Source organism: Anomaloglossus baeobatrachus, chromosome 1, assembly GCF_048569485.1.
Source record: "Anomaloglossus baeobatrachus isolate aAnoBae1 chromosome 1, aAnoBae1.hap1, whole genome shotgun sequence".
Taxonomy (NCBI): domain Eukaryota; kingdom Metazoa; phylum Chordata; class Amphibia; order Anura; family Aromobatidae; genus Anomaloglossus; species Anomaloglossus baeobatrachus.
In genome coordinates, this window is record NC_134353.1 from 208,334,978 (window position 1) to 208,359,926 (window position 24,949).

Here is a 24,949-nt window from a genome sequence, read left to right on the forward strand (position 1 = left end):
TCGTAGCACAGGGTCATGTGATGACGCCTGCAGCTATGATGTTTCACTTTCGTTTTCCCTCGGCCGAGAGCAGAGGGAAAAACAAAGTGACTGTATCTGCTGTTTACAGCTGTATAGCTGTGATCAGCAGATAGATAATAGCGATCGGATTGCTGATCGCTATAGCCCCCTATGGGGACTAGTAAAATAAAAAAAAAAGTTAAAAAAAGTTTTAAAAAATAAAAAAAAAAAAACCTAAAAGTTCAAATCACCCCCCTTTCCCCCCATTGAAAATTAAAGGGTTACAAAATAAATAAATATACACATATTTGGTATCGTCGCGTTCAGAAATGCCCGATCTATCAAAATATAAAATCAATTAATCTGATTGGTAAACGGCGTAGTGGCAAAAAAATTCCAAACGCCAAAATTATGTTTTTTGGTCGCCGCAAGTTTTACGCAAAATGCAATAAGAGGCGATCAAAACGTAGCATCTGCGCAAAAATGGTACCATTAGAAACGTCAGCTCGAGACGCAAAAAATAAGCCGTCACTGAGCCATAGATCCCAAAAAATAAGAACGCTACGTGTTTCAGAAAATGGTGCAAAACGTGCGCCACTTTTATTGGACAAACTTGTGAATTTTTTTTAACCCCTTAGATACAAGTAAACCTATACATGTTTGGTGTCTACAAACTCGCACCGACCTCAGGCATCATACCCACACATCAGTTTTACCATATAGTGAACACCGTGAATAAAACATCCCAAAAACTATTGTGCCATCACACTTTTTTTGCAATTTTTCTGTATTTGGAATTTTTTTGCTGCTGTTTTCCAGTACACCATATGGTAAAACTTATGGTTTCATTTAAAAGTACAACTTGTCCCGCAAAAAACAAGCCCTCATATGGCAAGATTGACGGAAAAATAAAAAAGTTACGGCTCTCGGAAGAAGGGGAGCAAAAAACAAAAACGGAAAGTGCCCCGGGGCTGAAGGGGTTAAGCTGTATCTTTGGTGTATATCTTGATATGAACAAAAAAGGAAAAAATATGTGCAAATGTGTATTTTTAAGGTCCCCGTGGACTTATGTTTGTGCAAAGTGGGCTAAAGGGAGCTCTATTGCCAAAAACACGTGTACAGTTTACAACTGAAGAACTTTTGTGATTCCGACTTGCTCCCCATAGGAATGTACATATGACATGTTCTCATCAAAATGGGCCTGCACATGAACCTAGTATACAGTATGTTTTTCATAAAAAAAAAAAAAAAAAAAAAAAAGCACCAAAAATATCCTTTTAAAAACTTATGTTTCATAACAAATTTAAAAAAATGTAGTTTGTGATAATTTTTTGCTTGTTTCCAGCAGCCACCATCCTATGAGCAGGTAATTAAAGAAATCTCACAAGTGCAAGTAGTCGCAAGCAATTCTAATGTTGAGCCCAGGCGGACATCCACATGCGCAACACAAACTGACTTTCACTTGGAAGATGACTATACAGTGCCAGGCAATAATGTAATTCATCAGCCGGTCACTTCTGATCAAGCCACAGGTAGGTTTCTTTTGGTTTATTGCAAATGATTAAATAGAAGATTACTTATATACCTAATAATCATTGTGAAGACACAGTACATATTGGGGGGGTTTTTTTACATTTTTTTTTTCTTTCAAACTCTGGTATGTAACATTATTGTTATATTTGCTTTGATAACTTATGTTACTGGGGAAAGTACTGGTTCTCCTTAAAGACACCAGCTGAGTCAGGCCATGGTCCATGGGAGGAAAGAATACAAATTAACTTTGTTGCACTGCCAGGTAAACTATTTTGAAAGTACCGTGTTTCCCCGAAAATAAGCCCTAGTTGCATACTCAAACTAAAGGGTGCTTTACACGCTGCGACATCGCTAACGATTTATCGTCGGGGTCACGGTGTTCGTTAGAGACATCGCAGCGTGTAACACATACGAGCGACCTTAAACGATCGCAAAAGAGACAAAAATCGTTGGTTTTGGAGAGGTCGTCCAAACACCAAAAATCGTTGTCTCGTACGTAGCGATGTTGTTTGTCGTTCCTGCGGCAGCACACATCGCTATGTGTGACACCGCAGGAACGACGAACATCTCCTTACCTACGTCCACCGGCAATGAGGAAGAAAGGAGGTGGGCGTGAAGTTCTACAGGCAATACAAGGCTGTTGCAAGGCTGGTTGAAAAGAAACTGTTCTGCCGTCCCCGGCGGCGGCCTCTATAGATTGAACAGAGCAGCACTGAATAGCTCTATTCAATGTATTTAAATCCAGCCACCACTAGGACTTATAAAAGTTAATCGGTGGGGGTACCAAGTATCGCACCCAACCCACATATCTACATATGTTTATATGATATTAAAGGGGTATTCCCATCGCCAAGATCCTATCTTAATATGTAGTAGGTGTAATAATAATAATAATAATATTGGCACATACCTGCATTTAGAAATGTAGTATAGTACTTCTGAATCACTATTTTTGCTTACCTCATGTGCAGGGCATTGCAGGACCTTAGGTTACGAGCACTAGCAATTGACTGTCACTATATTTGTAGTCATAACCATGGATACCTAAGGTCCTGCAATGCCATGCACATAAGGTAAGTGACATGGTGAATCAGAAGAACTAAACTACATTTCTAACTGGAGGTATGTGCTATTCTTATAATAGTATATTATTATTACACCTACTACATATTGGCAGAGGATCTTGGAGATGGGAATACCCCTTTAACTACTTCTACTTCTAAACAGCCCATAGACTTTAAACACCGGGGTGGCCTGCATTATACTTTGCAGTGACATTCTAAAACATAACTGCACAGTATAGCTGTTGAATGAGATTGTGCAGCTGTGGGAGCCGACTATCAGACAGAGCCATAAAGAAGGCAGAGTGGATTTATTGCCATCTTTGCCTTTCCAATCGCTGTATACACAGCGCTAAACAAGCGCTGTATGCATAGTATTGGGAGTGGTTGCAAAGTTTCTTCCTCTGAACCCAATGATCATGTGATCACTGAATGTATAGAGAGAGTAGGAGCTGCTGCCAATCCAAATCGATGTCACTAACTTCGCCCCTGTTATAAAAATGAGACCCTAATGATTACAAAAAATGCAAAAATAATTTGAATATTCAAAAGAGAACATTGTTTTTTTTTACAGCTCTCTAGTCCACATGTGGTCAGGAGTAGGGGACAATGGTGTAGTCTTGAACTGATTAATGACTTATCCCGTGGATCGCTCATCAATATCTTTTTTTTCTTTTTATTATTGATTGTGCCCCCTGCAATGTGCTGTTGATCGATGGAAGTTTTAGGGGGGCTTTACATGTTGCGACATCGCTACCGATATATCGTCAGGGTCACGCCGTTAGTGACGCACATCCGGCGCAGGTAGCGACATCGCAACGTGCAAATCCTAGGTGCGACAATGAACGAGCACAGAAGCGTACAATATCGCTGATCTGTGTAACGTCGTTCATTTCAATAATGTCAGTTAGACCACAGGTACAATGTTTGTCGTTCCTGCAGCTACACACATCGCTGTGTGTAAACCCACAGGAGCAACAAACATCTCCTTACCTGCGTCCCGCCGGCATTGCAGAAGGAAGGAGGTGGGCGGGATGTTATGTTCCGCTCATCTCCGCCCCTCCGCTTCTATTGGCCGGCCGCTTAGTGACGTCGCGAGGACGTCGCTCTGACGCCGAACGCACCTCCTCCTTGAAGGAGGGATTGTTCGGCGGTCACAGCGACGTCGCCGACCAGGTATATGCATGCGTGTGAAGCTGCCGTAGCGATAATGTTCGCTACAGCAGCAATCACCACATATCGCATGTGCGATGGGGGCGGGTGCTATCGCGCTGGACGTCGCTAGCAATTGCTAGCGATGTTGCAACTTGTAAAGCCCGCCTTAGTCTTGAGACCCCGAGCAATTTCACAAAACACTGTACACAAGAGTGCAGCTAATCAAAAAGCAGCCCTTAGCTGCTGCATGTGCAGTGGTGTACAGATCCATAAGTTATCTATTGACCCATACACTGCTCTGTGTGTGGAGGAACTGATTGTTCTGCCTGCACAGTTGTGCAATTTTGCACAATCTTTTGAGAAATTGGTGGGGGTCCAGCTCTTGAAACTGCCCTCCCACCACCACCATTGATTTCTCAAAAGATTGTACTATTTTGCATAACTCAAGCTCAGGTTCTTATGACCTGAACCATTATTGATCTACTGAAAAGGTAAAAAACAGATTCAGTCAGGTCACCCATCCATGGTCCCATGTAACGAGTTCAGTAAGTTTAAACCGAGAAACTAATCCATGAAGAGAGTAATCCGGCATCCAAGATCCATAAAAAGTAGAAATGTTATTATGGCAACATTAAAATCTTTCAATCCATTGTGAAAAAAAGGTAAAAATACAATGGCCAAGAATATCCAGGTTCATACTAAGGAGTTTGATGCCATAATAAAATGTTTATGGATTTTGGATGCCGGATTACTCTCTCCATGGATTACTGATATATCACTTGCTTAAGGTGGTGTCGCCTAGAAAAAACATTGTAAATGATAGGAACACTTTACATGTACATGTACAGAGATAGCTTAGCTTACTTGGTAAGATTGAAGAAATATTTAGATTAAGGAATTGTGTAAAATTAATTATTTTTGCAATGTGCTTTTTATCTTTTCATTGTTAGTTCAAAGAACAACTGAGAGATCAAGACAGTCACTACCTTTTGTGACAAATAATGTTCAGGACAGTGCCCTCCAGATAGCAGTCAGTATCACTGCTGGGACTAGTACCCGATTCGAAGAATCAAATGTCACCAGATACCCAGTTCCAAGGCCAAGGACAAAATCTAATCTTAAACCTGTAATAAACAATAATTTAAGTATTTATCAAGGAAGCAGTGAGATCTTCTTCCAGGGTACATCCGAAGAAGAACTTCATTCCAGCCAGTCTTGTTCTGGGTTTGATGATAATTTTCTGGAGGACCTATTAGAAATGAACAATATGAGCCATGAAAGAAGCCAAAACAGTATTGTGTCAAGGATTAAAGCCTTTGAGTCTCAAGGTGAAAATTCAGAACTTAAAAGGCCAGAAGTTGCCCCACGTTCCATCAACACAAGGGGTGTTGTCACCACAAAGCCTGTATTAGCTCCCAAACCATTATCCAACAGAATACCTGGTGAATGGGACCCTGGGAAAGACAACAAACCAAAATTTGTGCCAAGAGAGGGGCCTGTACCATCAAGTCTACAGGATACCAGTGGTGTGACCAAACCGGACCTGCCAAAGAAACCAAAGCCGAATCTCTCAAAAAGCAACAGCAATGAGTTCCCTGATGGTCTACTTGGGACGTCTGGAAGCAACAGTAAAGAATCTGAAAGAAAATTACCAGTTCCTGCACCCAGGCCCCTGCTGCCTAAAAAACCTAATCAAGCTGACAACCTTGTTTCGGTATCGGTGGGAGCCAAACCCCTCGTTCCTCCTCCAAAATTCTCTGTAGCTTCTCACGCCAAAGCATTCAACTCTATGGAAACACCTGCAGCCAGAGTAGTGCAGAGCAAGTCAGTGGGCGACCTCGACCTGATCAGCTTCGATGATGATGTGTTAACACCGGCTCTTCACAGTCCAGAAGTTATTAGTGATTCAAAGGGCAATGTTGGTAAGGAGAAATAATAAGTCTTTGAATCAAGTGCCGGGTTTTTTTTGTTTCTTTTGGGGGGAGGGCTTACGTATCTTTAATACTATAGAAAATTAGGATCCTTTCCTTTAAGGGAAGCTGTCGTTACATAATTACTTATTGCTTAAAACAGATTTTTATTTTAAATGTATTTTTTTAAAAAAAAATTGCCATTTTTATTTTTTTTAATATATTCCAATCTTTAGAATAAAATAAAAAAAAATAAAAATAGTAATCTTTTAATTTTCCACTGGCCAGAGGGGCTTTACTAGATGACTCTAATTTGTTGTTTCAGGAAACTTTTTATATTGAAGCATATAATGAACATGTGCATAGATCATTGTAGGGAGAGAGGGAAGATGGACAGCTATGATATCACCTATTGCAATTGGTGGATCTTGTGTTATTTGCTGTGTATAGAGGTGTTGCCTGTCATTGTAACCCTGCCTTTACTGATAAGGACATGTGTAGAAAAAAAATCCAGCTCACGCAAAAAAGTTTTTGTTTTTTATAAAATCATCATGTTTGATACGTCTTAAGTTCATGGATAAAATTTCAATAAAAATACTTGGCCTACATGTTTCGAGCAATAGCACGCTCTTAATCATAGCTATCAAGAGCATGTTATCTTTTCAAATACATAGGCCAAGTGTTTATATTGTCATTTTATCCATGAACTTTTTTTAAAACTTACCAATAAATATGATGTTTTTATAGAAAAAAATTTTTTTGCAGTAGCTGGATTTTTTTTTTGCAACCAGGGTGCCAGCCCTTGGATTCCTCTCTGTGTACCGCAACTATGATAGGAATGTCCATATGGAACTGGTGTCAAATTTTTATTTCTTTGTCACATTTGCTGATAATGAACCTGCTGTTAGCTCTTCCTGAAAAGACAGGAAGTGAGATTAAAACCATATTTAAACTGTAGTTAATTTTCTACATATAGCTTTCCTTTAAAAGGAACCTGTCACCATATAAGTTACAGTCACCACCAGTGAGCTCTTGTGTTCAGCATTCCAGAATACTGTGTATAAGAGCCCAGGCTGTGCTGTATAACATAAAAAAACATTTCTATAATAATTACCTAGGGGGCGGTCCGGTTTGATGGGTTTTGCTGCTCTCCGGTCCAGTGCCTCCTATGTGCGGCGGTCATCGTCCTCCTATCCCGGCCAGTGTGGATAACGCAATCTACGTCATCCACACCAGCCCTCATTGCGGTCCTGTGCAGGTGCACTTTGATCTGCCCTGCTAAGGGCAGATCAAAGTTCCGTAAAACATAGAGGTGAGGAAAGTGTAAAGACCGCATGTGCACACTACAATACATTGGTCTGCGATCAACAGGGCACATCACAGTGCTCCTGCACAGGATCATACATAATGTCTGCCTGTGTGGATGACGTATATCATGTTATCAACACTGGGTGGGATAGAAGGAGGACAGCAACTACTGCAGAGAGGAGGCGCCAGACCGGAGAGCAGCAACGCCCATTGGACTGCACCGCCCCCAGGTGGGTATTAGAAAAGTGTTTTTTTTACATTCTACACAGCGGCCTGGGCTCTTTTTATAATTATATATATATAATATATATATATATATATATATATATATATATATATAATATATATATATTAGTACTAGAAGGTGGCCCGATTCTAACGTGTCGGGTAGACTAGAATGTATATGAAGTTAGTAGATTGAATAATAAGGTAATGAATGGACTGGATGGGTTAGGTTTAATTTAGTATTCTTATTGTTTATTGGTTTTAAAATGAAAAACAACAGAAGAAACAGTTTTAATAGTGGAGTCTAATGTTTAATGATGTCCATGGCTTGTAATGAAAGAAGGCCATGAACAGTGTTAAGTAGAGAAAAAATGTGCTAATGCTGTGATGTGGCCCAATGCTGGTATTTGCCCCCATCATGATGCAGCCACCATCCTGACATGTGCCCCCATCCTGCGGGGTAATGTGTGCGGGGGGTGGAGTGCGCGGGGTGGAGCCCAGCGGGGCCTTGGCGCTGAGGAAGTCAGTGCCGGGACTGCATGGCTGGGGACAGGTGACTATCCAGGTGTGTGTGTGTGTGTGTGTGTGTGTGTGTGTGTGTGTGTCTGTTTAGTGTATACATGCGGAGGGCGGAGTGCAGGGGGAGCTGGGTAATATGTGCGGGGGTCGGAGTGCGGGGGGTTGGAGCTGAGCGGGGCCATGGCGCATGTCAGTACTGGGGACTGCATGGCTGGGGACAGGTGACTGTTCGTGTGTGTGTTCAGTGTATACATGCGGGGGGCTCCGTGTGGGTGCGGGGAAAAGTGTCGGGCGTCGTCCTGACGGCCCGTAGTTCGTGCTGTTCAGTTAGCTGAGCCGTTGGTCGCAGGGTCTTTAGCGCGCGCGGTGTGGCGACAGTTGTCACTATAATAACGTCATTTTGGAGCAAGACAGACAGAATAAGGCAAATATATAGATAGATAGATAGATTCTGGAATGCTGTATATAAGAGCTCAGTGGTGGTGGCCGCAGCTTATAGTCGCCAAATCTTGTGACCGGTTCCCTTTAATTTGACCACAGATCTAAGGATAATCTGTATGTCTTTTGGAAGCAAAAATTTCCGACTGATGGAAATCTGTTCTAGAAGTTGGGAAACGCATTGAACAATAATTATCATTTGTGAATTATCCTTGAGTTTGATATCTGGTTAACCGTTCTTAAGCATTTTGTCTCCAAAAATTCTTGACTTATAAAAAAAAAATCTTCCAATGTGTGCTTTTTTTCTGTTTTTAGTGTTGTATGTTCTCTAAGGACAAACTTCCTAATAATAATAATGAAAAATATGGCTAACAATATGCTGATCAGGGGATTTTATTTGCTAAGATGTAACCATTAACCTGAACAAGCTATCTATTACATGCCATGTATACCCTTAGTCAACATGTTATTATGGGCACCATACATTGAGTGGATGAAACTTGACTGAGACACATTAATTTAATTAGTATCAATAAACAAAAACTTATTTTCTCAGGGATTAAGTATAGTTGCCGGAAGCTCCTATTTTCCCACACAAAACAGAAACCAGGACCTACTTTTGCTCAAGAGTAGTGGGGGCACCAGTAATAAGATCATGTGGTTATGTCTGCCTTACCATATATTGTCTGCTTTAAATTTTATCATCGGCAAATTCCAGAATATTCGCTACGCTATGGTTCAAGGCTCAATGTCTGCTGTTATCATGTCCACATTCCAAATTCTAACGAAAATGTTTTCTCTCTTCAGATCCTTTCCAGCTGTTTTCCAAGGATGAAGCTGAGAAGGAGCAGCCAGCTCCTCCCTCCGTGTTGAGAAAGCCTACAGTCATCCGCATCTCTAGCAAACTAGGCAAATGTGAGCATTGCACGAAGAGCCTTCGTCTTTTGAACAAATGTACATCATGTTTATTTGGTGGTTATCACATTCCTGGACATTACTTCTGAGTGATGTGACTTCACTCAAAGTTTTATGGTTCCTCTTATGACTCACAAGCAGTAAGCATGGTGATATGTAGAAGATGTACAGCTGGTCATAGATGATCACCATAGTTGTTGATTTGCTATGTTGGCTATTTTTAATTTCTCACCATAAACCCACCATTCCTTACCTAAATGAAAATATAAATTTAATAAGCTTAGCTATGGATGGTAATATATTTGGCTTGTCCTCAGATAACTGTACAGTGATAGGTAATGGTGCATTACTGACCTGTATAAAAGTAAAACTGATGTGACCATTACAATAGAGAAGTGTGTTGAAGGCAGAGACTATCCTTAGACAAAATCTGGTGCAATAAAGTAGGCTTCCCTGTGGCTTGGAAAATCTTACATGTTCTGTCGTTTAGGGCTCGTTTAGCCAAGTGTGTTTTTTGTGCCGTTGCACATAAGCAATTTTTCATATCAGTCAATGGTCTATGTGACCAAAATCGCAGCATGCACTAGTCTGGTCCATTCTGCAGACTTTACTATATGAACATGCTATCTGTATGCCTCCAGCCCCCCTCACCAGATCTGTATGCCTCCAGCCCCCCTCACCAGATCTGTATGCCTCCAGCCCCCCTCACCAGATCTGTATGCCTCCAGCCCCCCTCACCAGATCTGTATGCCTCCAGCCCCCCCCACCAGATCTGTATGCCTCCAGCCCCCCTCACGAGGACTGTATGCCCCAGCCCCCTCACCAGATCTGTATGCTTCCAGCCCCCCCCACCAGAACTGTATGCCCCCAGCCCCCCTCCCCAGATCTGTATGCCCCAGCCCCCTCACCAGATCTGTATGCCTCCAGCCCCACTCACCACTGCTCCTGTCAGCACCACTAAGCATAGACAATGTTCATTTCACCGCACTCCCGATGCGATAGCATCGAGCCTATTTCTAGTATGAAAATAATGTAATGATCTTCTCTATTTACAGCATGTGAAGAACTCCAGACTCCTCCACCCCTTCCTGCTGAAAAACCAGTTGGGGGCCTGTACAGTAAAACAACTGCGAGGGCACGTCCTACAGTTAGAAAGGCAGGTGTCATGCATTTATTTATATCGCAGCCTTTGTCATCTAATATAATGTCGCAGTATTATTGGATGCAATGGTGATGGGGTGTCAAAGTATCTACCATAGATTTTATCCTTTGTTCATATTAAATGTGAACATATATATAGTTGAACCTTATATATATATATTAGTATATAATTTTTATTTTATTTTTTTTTAGGAATGGGAGCAATTTGAGAATGCAGAAGAGAATTGGTCTAAGCCAGTATTACCTGCCAGGTAGGAAAGGATATGTCAATTTGACATAATGGGTGTTTTAGTGTGAACGGTAGTATTGGTCAAGTGTCATTCTCCTAAAGGGTCAACATTACATTAACTGTAAAGAACAAAACATAAATGAAGAAATTAAATCTTCAGTCTTCTACTGTTTTTGTATTCCATTTAATACCTGGCTGTTCACTGTTGGCACGTGCTTTCCAGGTTCTTTATTAAAACTCTTCATGTAACATCTCTGTTCTGATCTAGACCAATTGGTGTTAAAGTGATGGACACTCCACAGCTACCCCCTCAGAAAGGACCGCCTGGAAGACCTCCACCCCCTAAAATCTCCAAAAATGCCTCAAATCGAGATGCCTTTCCCCGATCATCCTCTGATGCGGGCATGAGTGCAAAACATAATGTATCTGGGCTCAACAGATCAAAAAGTCAAGTGTTAAAAAGACAGCAACCAGATCTACCTCCTCGACCCAAGCCTGGACATCCTCTATATAACAAATACACGGTAAGGCTCCTATACCACAACAGCATGGAAGTATGAAGTACTACATTAGTATGTATTGAGCCATAGTTTCCTATTATTCTGTTGCCAAACAAATCTAACCCATCAAGACATAGACTCTGCCAGACCACGGAAGGTGTCCTATGGTATATTTCACATTACCAGCAGATCCTTTACTTCCTGTAAGTTGCAAGTTGGAGCCTAGAAAAATTGGATTAGTCTTTCCTGCACATGTAATAGCTGTTTGATCAGATTGAGATCTCAGTAAGCCAAGTCGACACCATTAACTCTCTCATGTTCGTTCTGTCTTTCCTGACCATTGTTGGCAGTTGGTGTGTATTATCCTGCCGAAAGAGGTCACTTCTGTTAAAGTGAAGCTATTGTTCGAAACTTCCCTATTTTTCAAATAAGGTTTTTGTACTTGTACCATGTACTTATGGGAAAAAAAAACACCTTTTTTTTATATCCTGATTTTTATTAAACAAAATTAGTAATCTTCCAACTTTTTAGACTCATTTTTCCTGTCATTTTTAAAAACGTTATCATCAATTGCAGGATCATAATGAGAGCTAACTAGAGATGAGCGGACCCGTTGAAGTTCGGTTTGGCGGTTTCAGCTAGACTTTTGATAAAGTTTGGTTTGAGACCCGGACTTGACCTTACCTTCATTTGAAGTCACAGATCGGCAATTCGGGTCTTCACTCACATGCAGCCAGCCATAAACTGAATACTTCCAGCCTTTTTCCATTTTTATTTGGTGCACACTACATTTGATCATGCTGTTGTTACTTCCAGTGCGAGCCGTTCAAACTTCAAGTGGCTCGCACTGGGCTAAGCACCGAGCGTACCCGAGTACAACTATGCTCACTCACACGTAAAGCACCCAAACTCTGTTTTTTGGGAAAAGTGTGTGTTCGGTACGGACATTGAACCTCGAGTTCTCTAATCTCTAGAGATATTAGGTCTATACACAGCTGATAACACAGGATCCAACAATCCCAATACAGTAGACAATGTCACACCTGACCCTGCTCCCCTCCCTTCACAATGACCTATCCACAGGCTTATTAGACACTTCAGTCCAAAAGATAGTGTTGGGGTCTTTTCACTGCAACTGTGGTTTATTAAGAAAACCATGTCAAATGGCACAAGTGAATTGAGGAAAATTAAAGATGTTTTTTTTGGGGTCTTCTACTTTTTTGCACAATTTTAGAGTAAATAGTATCATGATCCTTTAAATGTTGCACGCTATTGTTCAGTTGCACAAAAATAAATTAGACCATTTTTTCAAAAAGTCGTAAATGATGATTTTGGCTAAAACATCTGGATAAGCAAATCCACTTCCAAATTGTCAAACAAAAAAACCCCACAGACAACACCAAGTAAAGGTAACTTAAAAAAGGGATCAAATTAAAACATACATAAAGCTGAAATAAAAAGATAAAAAGACACTGTTAGGCCTCCTTTTACACGTCCATGTTTCTGGTACGTATGACGTCGATTTTCACACGTACCAGAGACACTGATAGACGTAGACCCTTTAAAATCAATGGGTCTGCGAACACCTCCGTGTTTTCACACTGACTTGTGTCCGTAAGGAGCACATGCGTGTCTATGTGTTCCACACGGTGACATGTCCGTTTTTCTCAGGCAGCTCTGATGTCACACAGACCACACATTGATGTGATCTGTGTGACACATACCGGAGAAAATGTGTCTTTGAATTGATTTTTTATGCTCACCTGTCTCCAGCGCAAGTCTGTCTTCGGCTCTGCTATCATTTGCTTCCGGGCCCACTCATTATACTCATGAATATTAACTGCACTGCGGACCCGAAAGTAATAGCAGCGCTGGAGACAGCAGCATCGGGGACTGGTGAGTAAAGAAGTTCATGTGGTCTGTGTGCTATCCGGATGTCACACGAATGGCACAGGAACAGAACACATGAACATACGCTCACACATACGCACCTTCACCACAGACCATGCAAAACGTGTGTGTTTTGCATGGACGTGTGAAATCCATCATGACTCCTCGTGTTCTCCAAAGTAAAACTGTTCTCCTTTTTCTTCAGTTGCCTCTGCCTCATGGAATTGCTGAAAAGGATGTTGTATCTGCTAATCATGGAGAGCTGTCGTGTAAGGTAAATTTTACTTCTGCTTAAAGCTTAGCACTGTACAATAGCAGAATGCCTTGAATATCCTGGGCCCCAATGCAGAACCCTGTCCTCCTTTTGTGGAATGGAATTTGTTCTTGGTCTATACCCTATAATTACATCCCTCTTTTAGACATAATGTGTTCATGAAACGAGTCTTTACAATTTTTTATTCCTTTTTTTATATTTCTAATACTTTCAGCGTGGAGAGGTGCTGGTGCTGCTGGAGCAAAAAGACAATAATGTTGTCCATTGCCAAAAGGGAGGTATTACCGGGGATGTAAAAATGACTAATATGAAGGTTATCACTCCACTCGATGACAACTCAGAAAACAAGCAAAAGGTAGGTTTTTCATTAGAGAGGTAATTAGAAGTATATTGCCCCAAATCAAATCGTATTACATTGTCTTAGACTGTAAGCCCCCAAGGGCAGGGCCCCCTCCCCTCCCCCGTCTTCCAGTCTGTCATTGTTAGTTTGTTCATTGTAATTTAGATTTGTATATTGTGTGTAAACCCTTTCTCACATGTACAGAACCCACCATATTATCAGTAGTGCACCAAAAATAATAAGACCGTTATGTAGGAAACGTACAACCGTGGCCTAACGTTTTCAGACTGACACACAAAAAAATTTTCACAACATTTTCTGCTTTGCTGTTTTTAGATCTTTTAGTCAAATCTTTTTATGGTTACTGAAGTACAATTTTAAGTATTTATGTATTTTAACTTTTGCTTGAAAAATACATCAAATTTATATAAAGGCTCAATATTTACAGTGACGACCCTTATTTTTGACAATGTCTGGAATTCACCTTGACATGGAGGGTGTCTGATTCTGGGTCCAATCCTGACTGATGACAGTATATTCTTGTGTAATCAGTGTTTGGCATTAATCACAATTTCTGTTTTTGTTTGTCCATCCACTATTTGATGGTTGACCACTGGTTCTTAATGGGATTGAGATCTGGAAAGTTTTATAGCTATGAAACAAAAAATGTAAATGTTTGTTCACTGAGGCACTTATCACTTTTGTCTTGTGATATGTTACTCCATCATGCTGGAAAAAAACATTGTTCATCTCTTAATTACTCCTGGGTTGTTGGGACAAGTTGCTCTTGGAGGATGTCTAGATGCCATTCTTTATTCACAGCAGTGTCGTTAGGCATGAATTGTAAGTGAGCCCAGTCCATCGATGAAAGGCAACCGCACACATGAAGGGTCTCGGGGTGCTTTACTGTTGGCATGACACAAGACTCATGGTAGCCTTGTGTCATGCCATTCTAAAGGCAATTATACTTTCAGAAGTCCCAAACAGTCTGAAAGGGGCTTCATCAGAGAAAATAACTTTACAGGAAGGACAGGGATTGGACTGGGGTAAAGATATTTACCTGTCATGAATAAAGAATTGTATCAGAACATCCTCCAAAAGCAACTTTTGCCAACAGTCCAAGACCAATTTTGTTTTTTCCCGTGTCACAAGGGAAAAGTGATAACACAATTTTGAAATTGTGGGTCCATGACCAAGAAACCTCCCCAAATTTTAATTGAGAACCTGTGGTAAATGCTCAAAAAGCAAGTGGACAAACAAAAACAGATAAATTGTGATAAACTCCAAGCTCTGATTACACAAGAATGGGCTGCGATCAGTCAGGATTTGGCCAAGAAGCTGATATCCGCATGTCAAGGCGAAATGCAGAGGTCTTAAAAAATAAGGGTCAACGCTGCAAATATTGAGTCTTTACATAAACTTCATGAATTTATCACTAAAAGTATAAACATTTATGACATGCTTATATCTGTACTTCAGTAACTATAGAAACATCCAACTAAGATCTAAAAACACCAAACGAGCAAACTGTGAAAAACAAAAATTGTATCCGTCTGAAAACGTTTGCCCACAACTGTAGACATCATACACATTACCGTAATGAATGTTTGTCACTGAAATAAGCCTGGAAATAAAGAAGATTAACCTGCAATTGAACCTCTAAATAAAGATTAATTTTCCTATTTCCGTGACCCCCCCCACTTCAGCACACTTTCCTCCCCCCGCGATACTTAAGCCTCTAACACATATGTTTAGAAGCCCTCCATGTTGCTTTCAATATCTTACCTTTATTAAGAGTGTGACTTTTCTATAATTTTAATTATCATGATTTACTAATGTGAATTTTTCAATAATTATATTACGTATGGCATGTTTTCATATTCAGACTACAAGCTATTCACATTCACGGTGTTGTTGGATGTACCATAATTTTCACTATGTACAAAGCAATGGTTGAAAAGCAATCTCTACAAAATAGGACATTTGCACATATTATAAGACCTAAGTAGCAGTGAGAAAATTGGATGTTCATTAATATAGTGACATGGGAAAGAAAATACACAATTTTGTATATAAAATATGTTCGACATTGAATAATACTTAATGTTCAGATACTATATTCCTATTACAAAAAAAAGCAAAAAAAACAAAAACCAGGAGAGCATCAACCGTAACCCTCCATTTCTCTGCTCAGCTGATTAGTCATATGGTACTTATTTGTTATTTTCTCACATACATTTTACATCTCTTCTTTTTATCAAATTGCTGTCATAAAGCAGTTCACTCTGTCATTTATTATCTTGCTAAACAATTGAAAGTTTAATAAACTTGTTTCTTTCATGTTTTGTTCAGGACTTGCCCCATAGAATGGAGGACAGCCATACACCTCACGCAGTGGTGCTGCATGACTTTGCTGGAGGTACGTTGCGCTAATATTGAGTTCTGCCTGTGTTGGCACATACCAAAAAGTTTCTTATTCTAGATTTTATGCCAGTGGAGTAAGTAGAGTGCTATGTGCCCTAGTGCAAAATTTTAACAATGTTCCCCACCAGCATGTTGGTGTGATCTATGGGCAGGTAAAATGGCTCACATCCTGGTCTCTTTATTTAATAATGTCCCTCATTCTGGTCTCTTCTTGTAATAGTGCCCCCCAACGTGACCCCATCTTGTAATAATGTCTCCCATCTTGGCCCAATCCTTTAATAATGTCCCCCGTCCTGGGCCCTTAAGCTAATAATGTCTTCTGCCTTCTTCCTATATTAATGCTCTCATCCTGGTCCCTTGCTGTAATAATTGCCCCATCCTTGTTGTCTCCTCAAACTCCAAAAAAAATGATTCTTCTTACCTGTCCGCACTCCCGCATCGAGCAAAGCCCTCTTTCATAGACGATGCCAGTGGGCAGGTGGCGCATGGCAGTTACATCTTTCGACAACCATGACAGGCACGCTGAAATCAGCTGCCGGCCTTTGATAGGCCTGCGGTCACTATAGCTGGACGCACATTCAGTTGAACAACTGAGTTGTCATTGGCTAGCCACCTTCCTGCACAGGCCCAGTCTCAGTCACAATCTCTGCGAATGTGATTATTATGCCCCTGTTTGATGCGTTGTCCTTTCAATCTTAGACGTGCGTATTATTAGTGTTTTGCACTGAAAGGATTATATGTTGTTTTATTTTTGTTTCTTTTTAAAAGATTTATGTAAGACTCCATTTTTTTAAGGACATCTGTAAGTAGGATTTCACCCCCAAACTATTTGTATGTGCATGTTTCCCTTTCAAAAGCAATACCTGTATATGGCCAGTCCATCCATTCCATTACTGAGAAATCAGTGCTTGATTTGATATGTAAATGAGGCTAAAGATCCGAAATCTCTATCACTTCTGCTCTATTCCTCACCCATTGCTACTTGACTTACTGCTTTTTTGCCTGAAGTCACACAGTATAGAGGCTAAGGAAAAAAAGGGATCTAAAGCACAGAGCTTCTGTATAGGAGTATATGTAGGAGGTGAATATGGATAATAGAAACTGTGAGCTTGCACTCTGTGAATGGCTATGAAACCACTCACAAACACATCCAAACCTTGAATGAACTAAGGTCAGCCTGCAGCTTCCACACGGGTGTCCTCCTAAGGTCAGCCTGCAGCTTCCACCCGGACGTCCACGTGGACGCCACAGATACAGTACTGGAAACAAACAGGAAAAATGAGTAGCGCCAGCCGACAATTCATCAAGCCTGAACAGGTAATGATGCAGATGAATAACTCACATGGCGGGGAGGAGGCAGAGCGAATCCCAATTACTGTGTTCTGATGGAATGGATCACCACCAGTCATATCGTCCAGATGTTCCCCGGTGTATGTATGCCGTCCTCACACAACTATGCGGCTATGCAGTTGTGCGGTTGCACACTTTTAATTCCTCTTGTCATGGATGATCATGTTTGCGATAGCTCCCAGGGATAGTCCAGCGGGTGTAGTAAAAAATTATTTTAATAGCGGCATAAACAATTCAATGCATTTTGGGGGTAACCACCTTTCTTTATCGTTCCTTTGGGAGACCCAGACCTTGGGTGTATAGTTTCTGCCTCCGGAGGACACACAAAGTACTACACCTAAAAGGTGTAGCTCCTCCCTCTGAGCCTATACACCCACTGGTGAACCAGTCACAACCAGTTTTTTCGCTTTGTGTTCAGGAGGCATACATCCACACATGCGTTCTCATATGATTTTTTCCTTTTTTTCTTTTTTTGGAAGAAGATTGAAGAAATGCGGGTCCACGTCTGGACTCCCGGCATGTCCCTTCTCACCCCACTGTGTCGGTGGTGTTGTAAGGTTGATTTCCTAGGCTGGAGCCTTACATGCCGTGCTCCTTCACCATCCCTCCTGGGCTCTGGATTGAAGTGGGAGCCAGCACGGTCTCCATGCCTGGCAGGAGACCGGTCTCCGGCCACAGCCCCTTGAGGACCCTGCTGGACCGGAGCACTCACCCCCAGGGACCTGGCCCTGCGTCTCAGCAGCTAAGTACCTTGAGACGTTCATATGTTGGGGGTCCCTGTCATTTATTGTGGGGGGAGAGTGAGTTTACTGTGTTTTTTAGCATTTCCGGCCGGTCCTCTGGCTTTTCGCTCGAGAACCGCGCCGATGGTGCCTGCGCGTCTGCCTCGCTGCTTAAATTTAGGCCCCGGCTTCGCCGGAGGCCTAGTTTCTGTTACCTGCCCTCGCATGTCACTCATGCTGAGGGACAGGCATGGCCCCTCCCGGTGGCCGTCCTGCACAGGGGAGGGACCCTCCTCACTGCTTGTGTGCGACTTCCCCCCTGCAGGCCTCTATGGCCCTCCAGATTCCGCCCTTCCTACAGGGACGCCCAAGGTTCTGCCCCCTCTCTTCGCTCCGGCGGCCATTTTCTTGGGCAGGTTTCACTCTGTTCTGGCCCGTCCTGCACTCTGCATCCCTGCTGAGGTGCTGTGCATTGGGGGTCCGGGCTTCGGGATCTGGAGGGCACACAACACCGCTTCCAGCGGTCTGGTAAGCCACAGCCGGTCTCCGGTTGTGGACCTCTGCTATATTCTCCCTGGGATTCATTCCCTTTATAGAAGCTGTTTCCCCCCACTCAGGCAGCATGTCTCACACAAGGAGCAAGGCTCCAAAGCTTATGCTGTATGTGCTGCATGTAAGCTTCCGCTGCCTGAAACGAGCACCTATCCACATTGTGAGGTCTGCTCTAACTTGGAGGTGCCACGGCCTGGGGTATCGGCCCCAGTGGTCTCTCAGGCTGCTCCTTCACATGTGGCTGAACCCCCGGCCTGGGTAGAGTCCTTTTCTAGGTCTATCTCCCAGTCATTTGCTGAGTCCATGGGACTTCTGTCCAGGACTTTGATGAATATGCATCAGCCCCCTTCACAGGGTGCCTCTAATGCTCTTGCTAAGGGGCCTTTAGGTCTGGAGCTCACAGAGGATTCATCATCAGGGCACGGACCCCGTCCGTCTAAGAGGCTCCGCAGGGTTCCCTCTCCCTCCTCATCCTGTGGCTCTGATTCAAGGGCTGAGGACTCGCAGGATGAGGAGGATGCCTATACAGGGGGCTCGGAGGCTAACTCCATGTGCCCCATTGCTCCTTCCGAGGGTGACTCAGAATTTAGTGACTTGATTGCTTCCATTAATTCTGTACTGGATCTCAATCCGCCAGTATCAGAGGAGCAACCCTCTCTGGCAGAAAAGCACCAGTTTACCTCGCCTAAGAGAGTAAAGAGTGTGTTCTTTAACCACTCCAGTTTTCAGACCACTGTGGCCAAACCCAGGGCCTGTCCTGACAAACGCTTCCCAAAGCGTGGTTCTGATGACCGTTTTCCCTTTCCACCTGAGGTGGTCAAGGAGTGGGCTCACTCCCCAAAGGTAGACCCTCCGGTGTCTAGGCTCTCAGCCCGGACCGTTGTGTCGGTGGCTGATGGCTCTTCTCTTAAGGATTCCACTGACCGTCAGATTGACCTTCTGGACAAATCCGTGTATGAAGCGGTGGGGGACGCGTTTTCTCCAACTTTTTGCAGCAGTGTGGGCCCTCAAAGCCATCTCTGATAGTCTGGAGGAGATGCATTCCCTCACCAGGGAATCTATGCCCGAGATGGTTGCCTTAACTTCTCAAGCTTCAGCTTTTTCTTCTTATGCCATGTCTGCCATGCTGGCGACTTCTCACCGCGCTGCGGTGGCTTCGGCTAATTCCCTCGTTATCCGCAGGACCTTGTGGCTTCGAGAGTGGAAGGCCGATGCTTCTTCAAAGAAGTACCTTGCTGGGCTCCCTTTTGCTGGTTCCCGGCTGTTCGGTGAACAGCTGGATGAAATTATTAAAGAGGCTACTGGCGGGAAGAGTACTTCCATGCCACAAACCAAGACCAGGAAACCTGCCCAGGGTAGGATTCAGTCGAGGTTTCGCTCCTTTCGTTCCTCCAACTGGTCGTCCTCTAAGCCCTCCGCCTCGTCCGCTAACTCAGCCAAAGACCAGAAATCCAACTGGCGCTCCAGAGCGAGTCCGAAGAAGACCGCAGGAGGTCCTGCCACTAAGGCAGCCTCCTCGTGACTCTCTGTCCGATCCAGCCACGTCCTTAGTCGGTGGCAGGCTCTCCCACTTTGGCGACGCTTGGTTTCAACAAGTCTCCGATCAGTGGGTGAGAGATATCATCTCTCACGGCTACAGGATAGAATTTTCTTCCAGCCCGCCAAACAGATTTTTTCTCTCAACTCCCCCCTGCTCCAGGGCCGCCGCCTTTTCACAGGCCGTGGCAGCCTTGCAGGCCAACGGAGTAATTGTACCACTTCCCGCCCGGGAACGATTCAGAGGTTTCTACTCAAACCTCTTCCTAGTTCCCAAAAAGAATGGTACCTTCAGGCCCATCCTGGATCTCAAGCTTCTCAACAAGCATGTTCGGGTGCGGCACTTTCGCATGGAGTCCCTGCGATCAGTCATTGCCTCAATGACCCAAGGGAATTTCCTGGCGTCCATCGACATCAGAGATGCCTATCTGCATGTGCCCATTGCGGTTTGACACCAGGGTTGGCTACGCTTTGCAATAGGAGACGATCATTTCCAATTCGTGGCTCTCCCCTTCGGGTTAGCCACGGCCCCTCGGGTTTTCACCAAGGTCATGGCAGCCGTGATTGCGGTTCTGCACCTTCAGGGGTTGGCAGTGCTCCCCTACCTGGATGACCTTCTAGTCAAAGCGCCATCCAGCGCAGACTGTCAGCGGAGTGTCTCGCTCACTCTCAGCACTCTAGCCCATTTCGGGTGGCTTGTCAATCTTCCCAAATCCACTCTGACTCCGACCCAGATCAGGAGGGCTGCACCCACAACTTGCATTAAAGCAAGATAACAGCCTCCTGATACTGAGGCTGAACAATTACCTGCTTCTCACTTTTTGCTGTGTATTTAATCTGGGACCCAGCTAACCACTTTACCATCCATATTGAAGTTTTGACATGACACAAGTCAGGTACAGAATATGTTTTTAACTTTAGTTAGGGACTGTCTCAGATGGGTACACCGTGACGAGGTGAGACAGCTTCTTACCTTTTTGCAAAAATGTATATACTAAGTACCCTGTTTATTAAGCACTTGCAATTTATTTATTTATAGTCAGGGTATTTTTTCTACAATTTTCTCCTTGGTTTTTTTCTAGTCTTGAGGCTGCAATTCACATGCTTGTAATGTTGCATGTTTATGGAACAATTGTCACAGCTCAGTTTTTTGGTGTTTTTTGTCTGTTATCTTGCTTTAATGCAAGTTGGGGGTGCAGCCCTCCTGATACTGAGGCTGAACAATTACCTGCTTCTCACTTTTTGCTGTGTATTTAATCTGGGACCCAGCTAACCACTTTACCATTAATTAAAGTGAGCCTGTCAGGTCCAATATGCACCCAGAACCACGAGCAGTTCTGGGTGCATATTAGTAATCCCTGCCTAACCATCCCTGTATACACTAGCATAAATAAACAGATCTTTAGAAAAAGTATTTCTAAAGATGGTTTATTATATGCTAATGAGGCCCACGACTAGTCGCAAGGGTGTGAATTCCCTTAGGTAGTCGGCCCACATAGCATGTTTTCACACCCCTATGGGTGTACTAACATGCTAATAAATGCGCAGCTTCTCCTCACATACCTCAGTCTTGATGGCGGCCGGCGAAGGATGGATGCGCACTGCACATGATCCGGAGTCCCCTGGACTTCCAATCATTTGCATTAAATTGATGCCGGGTGTAAGCTTCCCGGCTTCAGTGAGATACAGTGCACGTGACCGGAAATCCCGGGAACTCCGGATCATGTGCAGTGCGCATCCATCCTCCGCCGGCCGCCATCAAGACTGAGGTATGTGCGGTGAAGCTGCACTTTCATTAGCATGTTAGTTCGCCCACAGTGGCGTGCTACCATGCTATGTGGGCCGACTAGCCAAGGGAACTCACTGGTTGTGGGCATCATTAGCATATGAGAAACAATCTTTAGAAATACTTTTTCTAAAGATCTGTTTATTTATGCTAGTGTATACAGGGACAGTTGGGCAGGGATTCCTAATATGTACCCAGAACTGCTTGTGCTTTCGGTGCTTATTGCACCTGACAGGTTCATTTTAATTGTATCACTTTTAGGATCATTGCTGGGATCAATAATTGCGCCTCCTGCTGTTTAAACTTTCAAAATTGTTGCTTGTTATTTTTATTCTTTCTTTGTTTTTTGTCTGAAATGGTTTAATAAACCTTCAGATATACAGGTAATACAAAATACACATTAGTTCCACATCTAGTAATCTAGGCCATAGAATTTACTAATTAGTAATGATGAGGAGACCCGAACTGTAAGTCTGGATCCACATGGTTTCAAAACTATCTGGGTGTCGGACCCGGGCCTGGAGTTCTCGGGGAACTCTGGGTAATGATCCAGCAACTCTGGGAAATTTAAAATAAATAAATATAATGCAAGAGCGCTATACTTACCGAGTCTCCGGCGCCGCTGTAACTGCTTCCGGGCCGCTCACTCTTCTTTTGGGGCTACTCATTTACCATCATGCATATTTACTGCTTCCCCCTCCCATCATCAGTCCTGGCATCTGTGATTGGTTGCAGTCAGACAGCGCCCCCAGCCTTTGTGACAGAGTGTCTGACTGCTTCCAATCACAAACGCTGTCTGTGGGTCACTGTAGATTAGAGTAAAAATAAATAAATAAAACAACGGTCGTAGGGTCCCCCCATAAAATGATACTTAGCACAGATATAGCACACAGCTACAGGCTGTGCGCCTATCTTGGGTGTGTGTCAAAGTAAGAAGAACTGCATTTGTCCTTTTTTTTTTTTTTTAATTTTACTATTTAAATAAAAAATTAAAAAACAGCATGCGGTTCCCCTCCACCTCCCAATTTTGATACTCAGCCATGATAAAGCTGGGAGCTGGTATTCTCAAGCTGGGGAGACCCATGCTTATCGGGTACTTTACCCGGCTCTTTCCGATTGCCCGGGTGCGGTGGCAATTCGTGTAATAAGGGGTTAATAACAGCTCACAGCTGCCACTAAGTCCTAGATTAGTAATAGGAGGTGTCTGCATCCCCCCAATTACTAATCTGTAAATGAAAAGAAATAAACACAGACACTGAGCAAATACTTTATTTGAAATAAAATACAAAAAACCACCCTCTTTCACCAATTTATTAACCCCCAAAACACCTAGGTCTGACGTAATCCACACGAGGGCCCACAACAATTCCAGCTCTGCAACATCTGAAGTGATAGCGTGCTGCTATAGAACGTGTCCTCCATTTAATTTAGATTAGTAATGGGGGGGTCTCATAGACCTTCTCCATTACTAATCTATTGCTCAGCTGCAGCTGTGAGCTGTTCTTAACCCCTTATTACCTCAATTGCTACCGCACCGGGGCAATAGGGATGAGTGGGATAACATTCAGAGATTGTCACATTTAATGGATGCAGCAATCCTGGAGGCTACTGGCTGCTATTTTTAGGCTTAGGGGGCCAATAAGCATAGGTCTCCCCACCCTGAGAATACCAGCCCTCAGCTGTCTGCTTTATCATTGCTGGGTATCAAAATTGGGGGGATTGCACACTGTTTTTTGTTTTTTTTTCAATTATTAATTTAAAAATGTAATGAACAGCATGAGTCCCCCCTATTTTTGATAACAAGCCAAGGTAAAGCAGACCTTTTTTTTTTTTTTTTTTTAAATTATTTCTTTATTTTCACAGCACTGTACAGGCAATTTCCCCATGCCGAAAAGCTTGTTGATTGACTGCGCTGTAGCATTTAAACAAACCTTACTCAACATCCAAACTCTGACACTGACTTCTGTAAGACGTTAGTGTTCTTGACCTTGACACTAAGGGCGGCTTTGCACACTACGACATCGCAGGTGCGATGTCGGTGGGGTCAAATCGAAAGTGACGCACATCCGGCGTCACTTGCGATGTCGTAGTGTGTAAATCCTAGATGATACGGTGAACGAGCGCAAAAGCGTCGTTATCGTATCATCGCTGCAGCCTCCGACATTTCCATAATGCCGGTGCAGCGACAGGTGCGATGTTGTTCCTCGCTCCTGCGGCAGCACACATCGCTGTGTGTGTGAAGCCGCAGGAGCGAGGAACTTCACCTTACCTGCCGCCGGCTGCAATGAGAAGGACGGAGGTGGGCGGGATGTTTACATCCTGCTCATCTCCGCCCCTCCACTTCAATTGGCCGCCTGCCGTGTGACGTCGCTGTGACGCCGCACGACCCGCCCCCTTAGGAAGGAGGCGGGTTGCCGGCCAGAGGGACGTTGCACGGCAGGTATGAGCGTGTGAAACTGCCGTAGCGATAATAATCGCTACGGCAGCTTTCACTAGATATTGCACGTGCGACGGGGGCGGGACTATCGCTGCAGCATCGGTAACACATTGTTACTGATGTCGCAGCGTGCAAAGCCCGCCTAAGTGTCTGGTATGAATCCCGATCTTTACAATTGGGTTAGTTCAGCTCTAATTACAATGTTTCTTATTTTGATTTGTATTACCTTTTTATTGACAAAAATTATAATTGACAATTGCTCTTAAGTTGATGAAAGGTTTTTTTGCTCTATTTTTATTTTTTATTTTATTTTTTTTGCATGTAACATTTTTCTATTTTTTTTATTTATTTTTTTTAGAACATGCTGATGACCTAAGTCTGATCTCAGGGGAGATTGTGTACCTGCTGGAGAAAATAGACAGAGAGTGGTACAGAGGAAAGTGTAAAGGAAACACTGGCATATTTCCTGCCAATCATGTCCGGATCTTGGTATGTGAATGAGTTTTATGAAGATTATGACAAGTAGGACTCATGTAACATATTATGGCTCGATACAACCTGGCTCTTGTACATAGCTGTAATAGTCTCCCAATCGGCCATGTCTCTGTAATGCAGTGTTGTATAGAGGACTATGGAGTACAGAGCTGCAGGGACTTTGTGTGCCTCTGTACAGGCTTTGTGCAC

The 24,949-nt window shown here is 43.2% G+C and overlaps 1 protein-coding gene across 3 annotated transcripts in view; it reads left to right on the forward strand.

The window, feature by feature from the left end:
* SH3D19 (SH3 domain containing 19) overlaps positions 1 to 24,949 on the forward strand; it is a 217,789-nt gene that overhangs the window by 147,567 nt on the left and 45,273 nt on the right. For 2 of the 3 annotated variants that reach the window (XM_075347906.1, XM_075347891.1), the window contains exons 6-15: positions 1,346 to 1,532; positions 4,700 to 5,671; positions 8,957 to 9,064; positions 10,120 to 10,220; positions 10,418 to 10,476; positions 10,723 to 10,978; positions 13,050 to 13,118; positions 13,333 to 13,473; positions 15,811 to 15,877; positions 24,624 to 24,754. In XM_075347906.1, coding sequence (XP_075204021.1) covers positions 1,346 to 1,532; positions 4,700 to 5,671; positions 8,957 to 9,064; positions 10,120 to 10,220; positions 10,418 to 10,476; positions 10,723 to 10,978; positions 13,050 to 13,118; positions 13,333 to 13,473; positions 15,811 to 15,877; positions 24,624 to 24,754 — 2,091 coding nt within the window. The remainder of the gene's footprint in view (positions 1 to 1,345; positions 1,533 to 4,699; positions 5,672 to 8,956; positions 9,065 to 10,119; positions 10,221 to 10,417; positions 10,477 to 10,722; positions 10,979 to 13,049; positions 13,119 to 13,332; positions 13,474 to 15,810; positions 15,878 to 24,623; positions 24,755 to 24,949) is intronic. The other variant, XM_075347899.1, reaches the window with a different exon arrangement.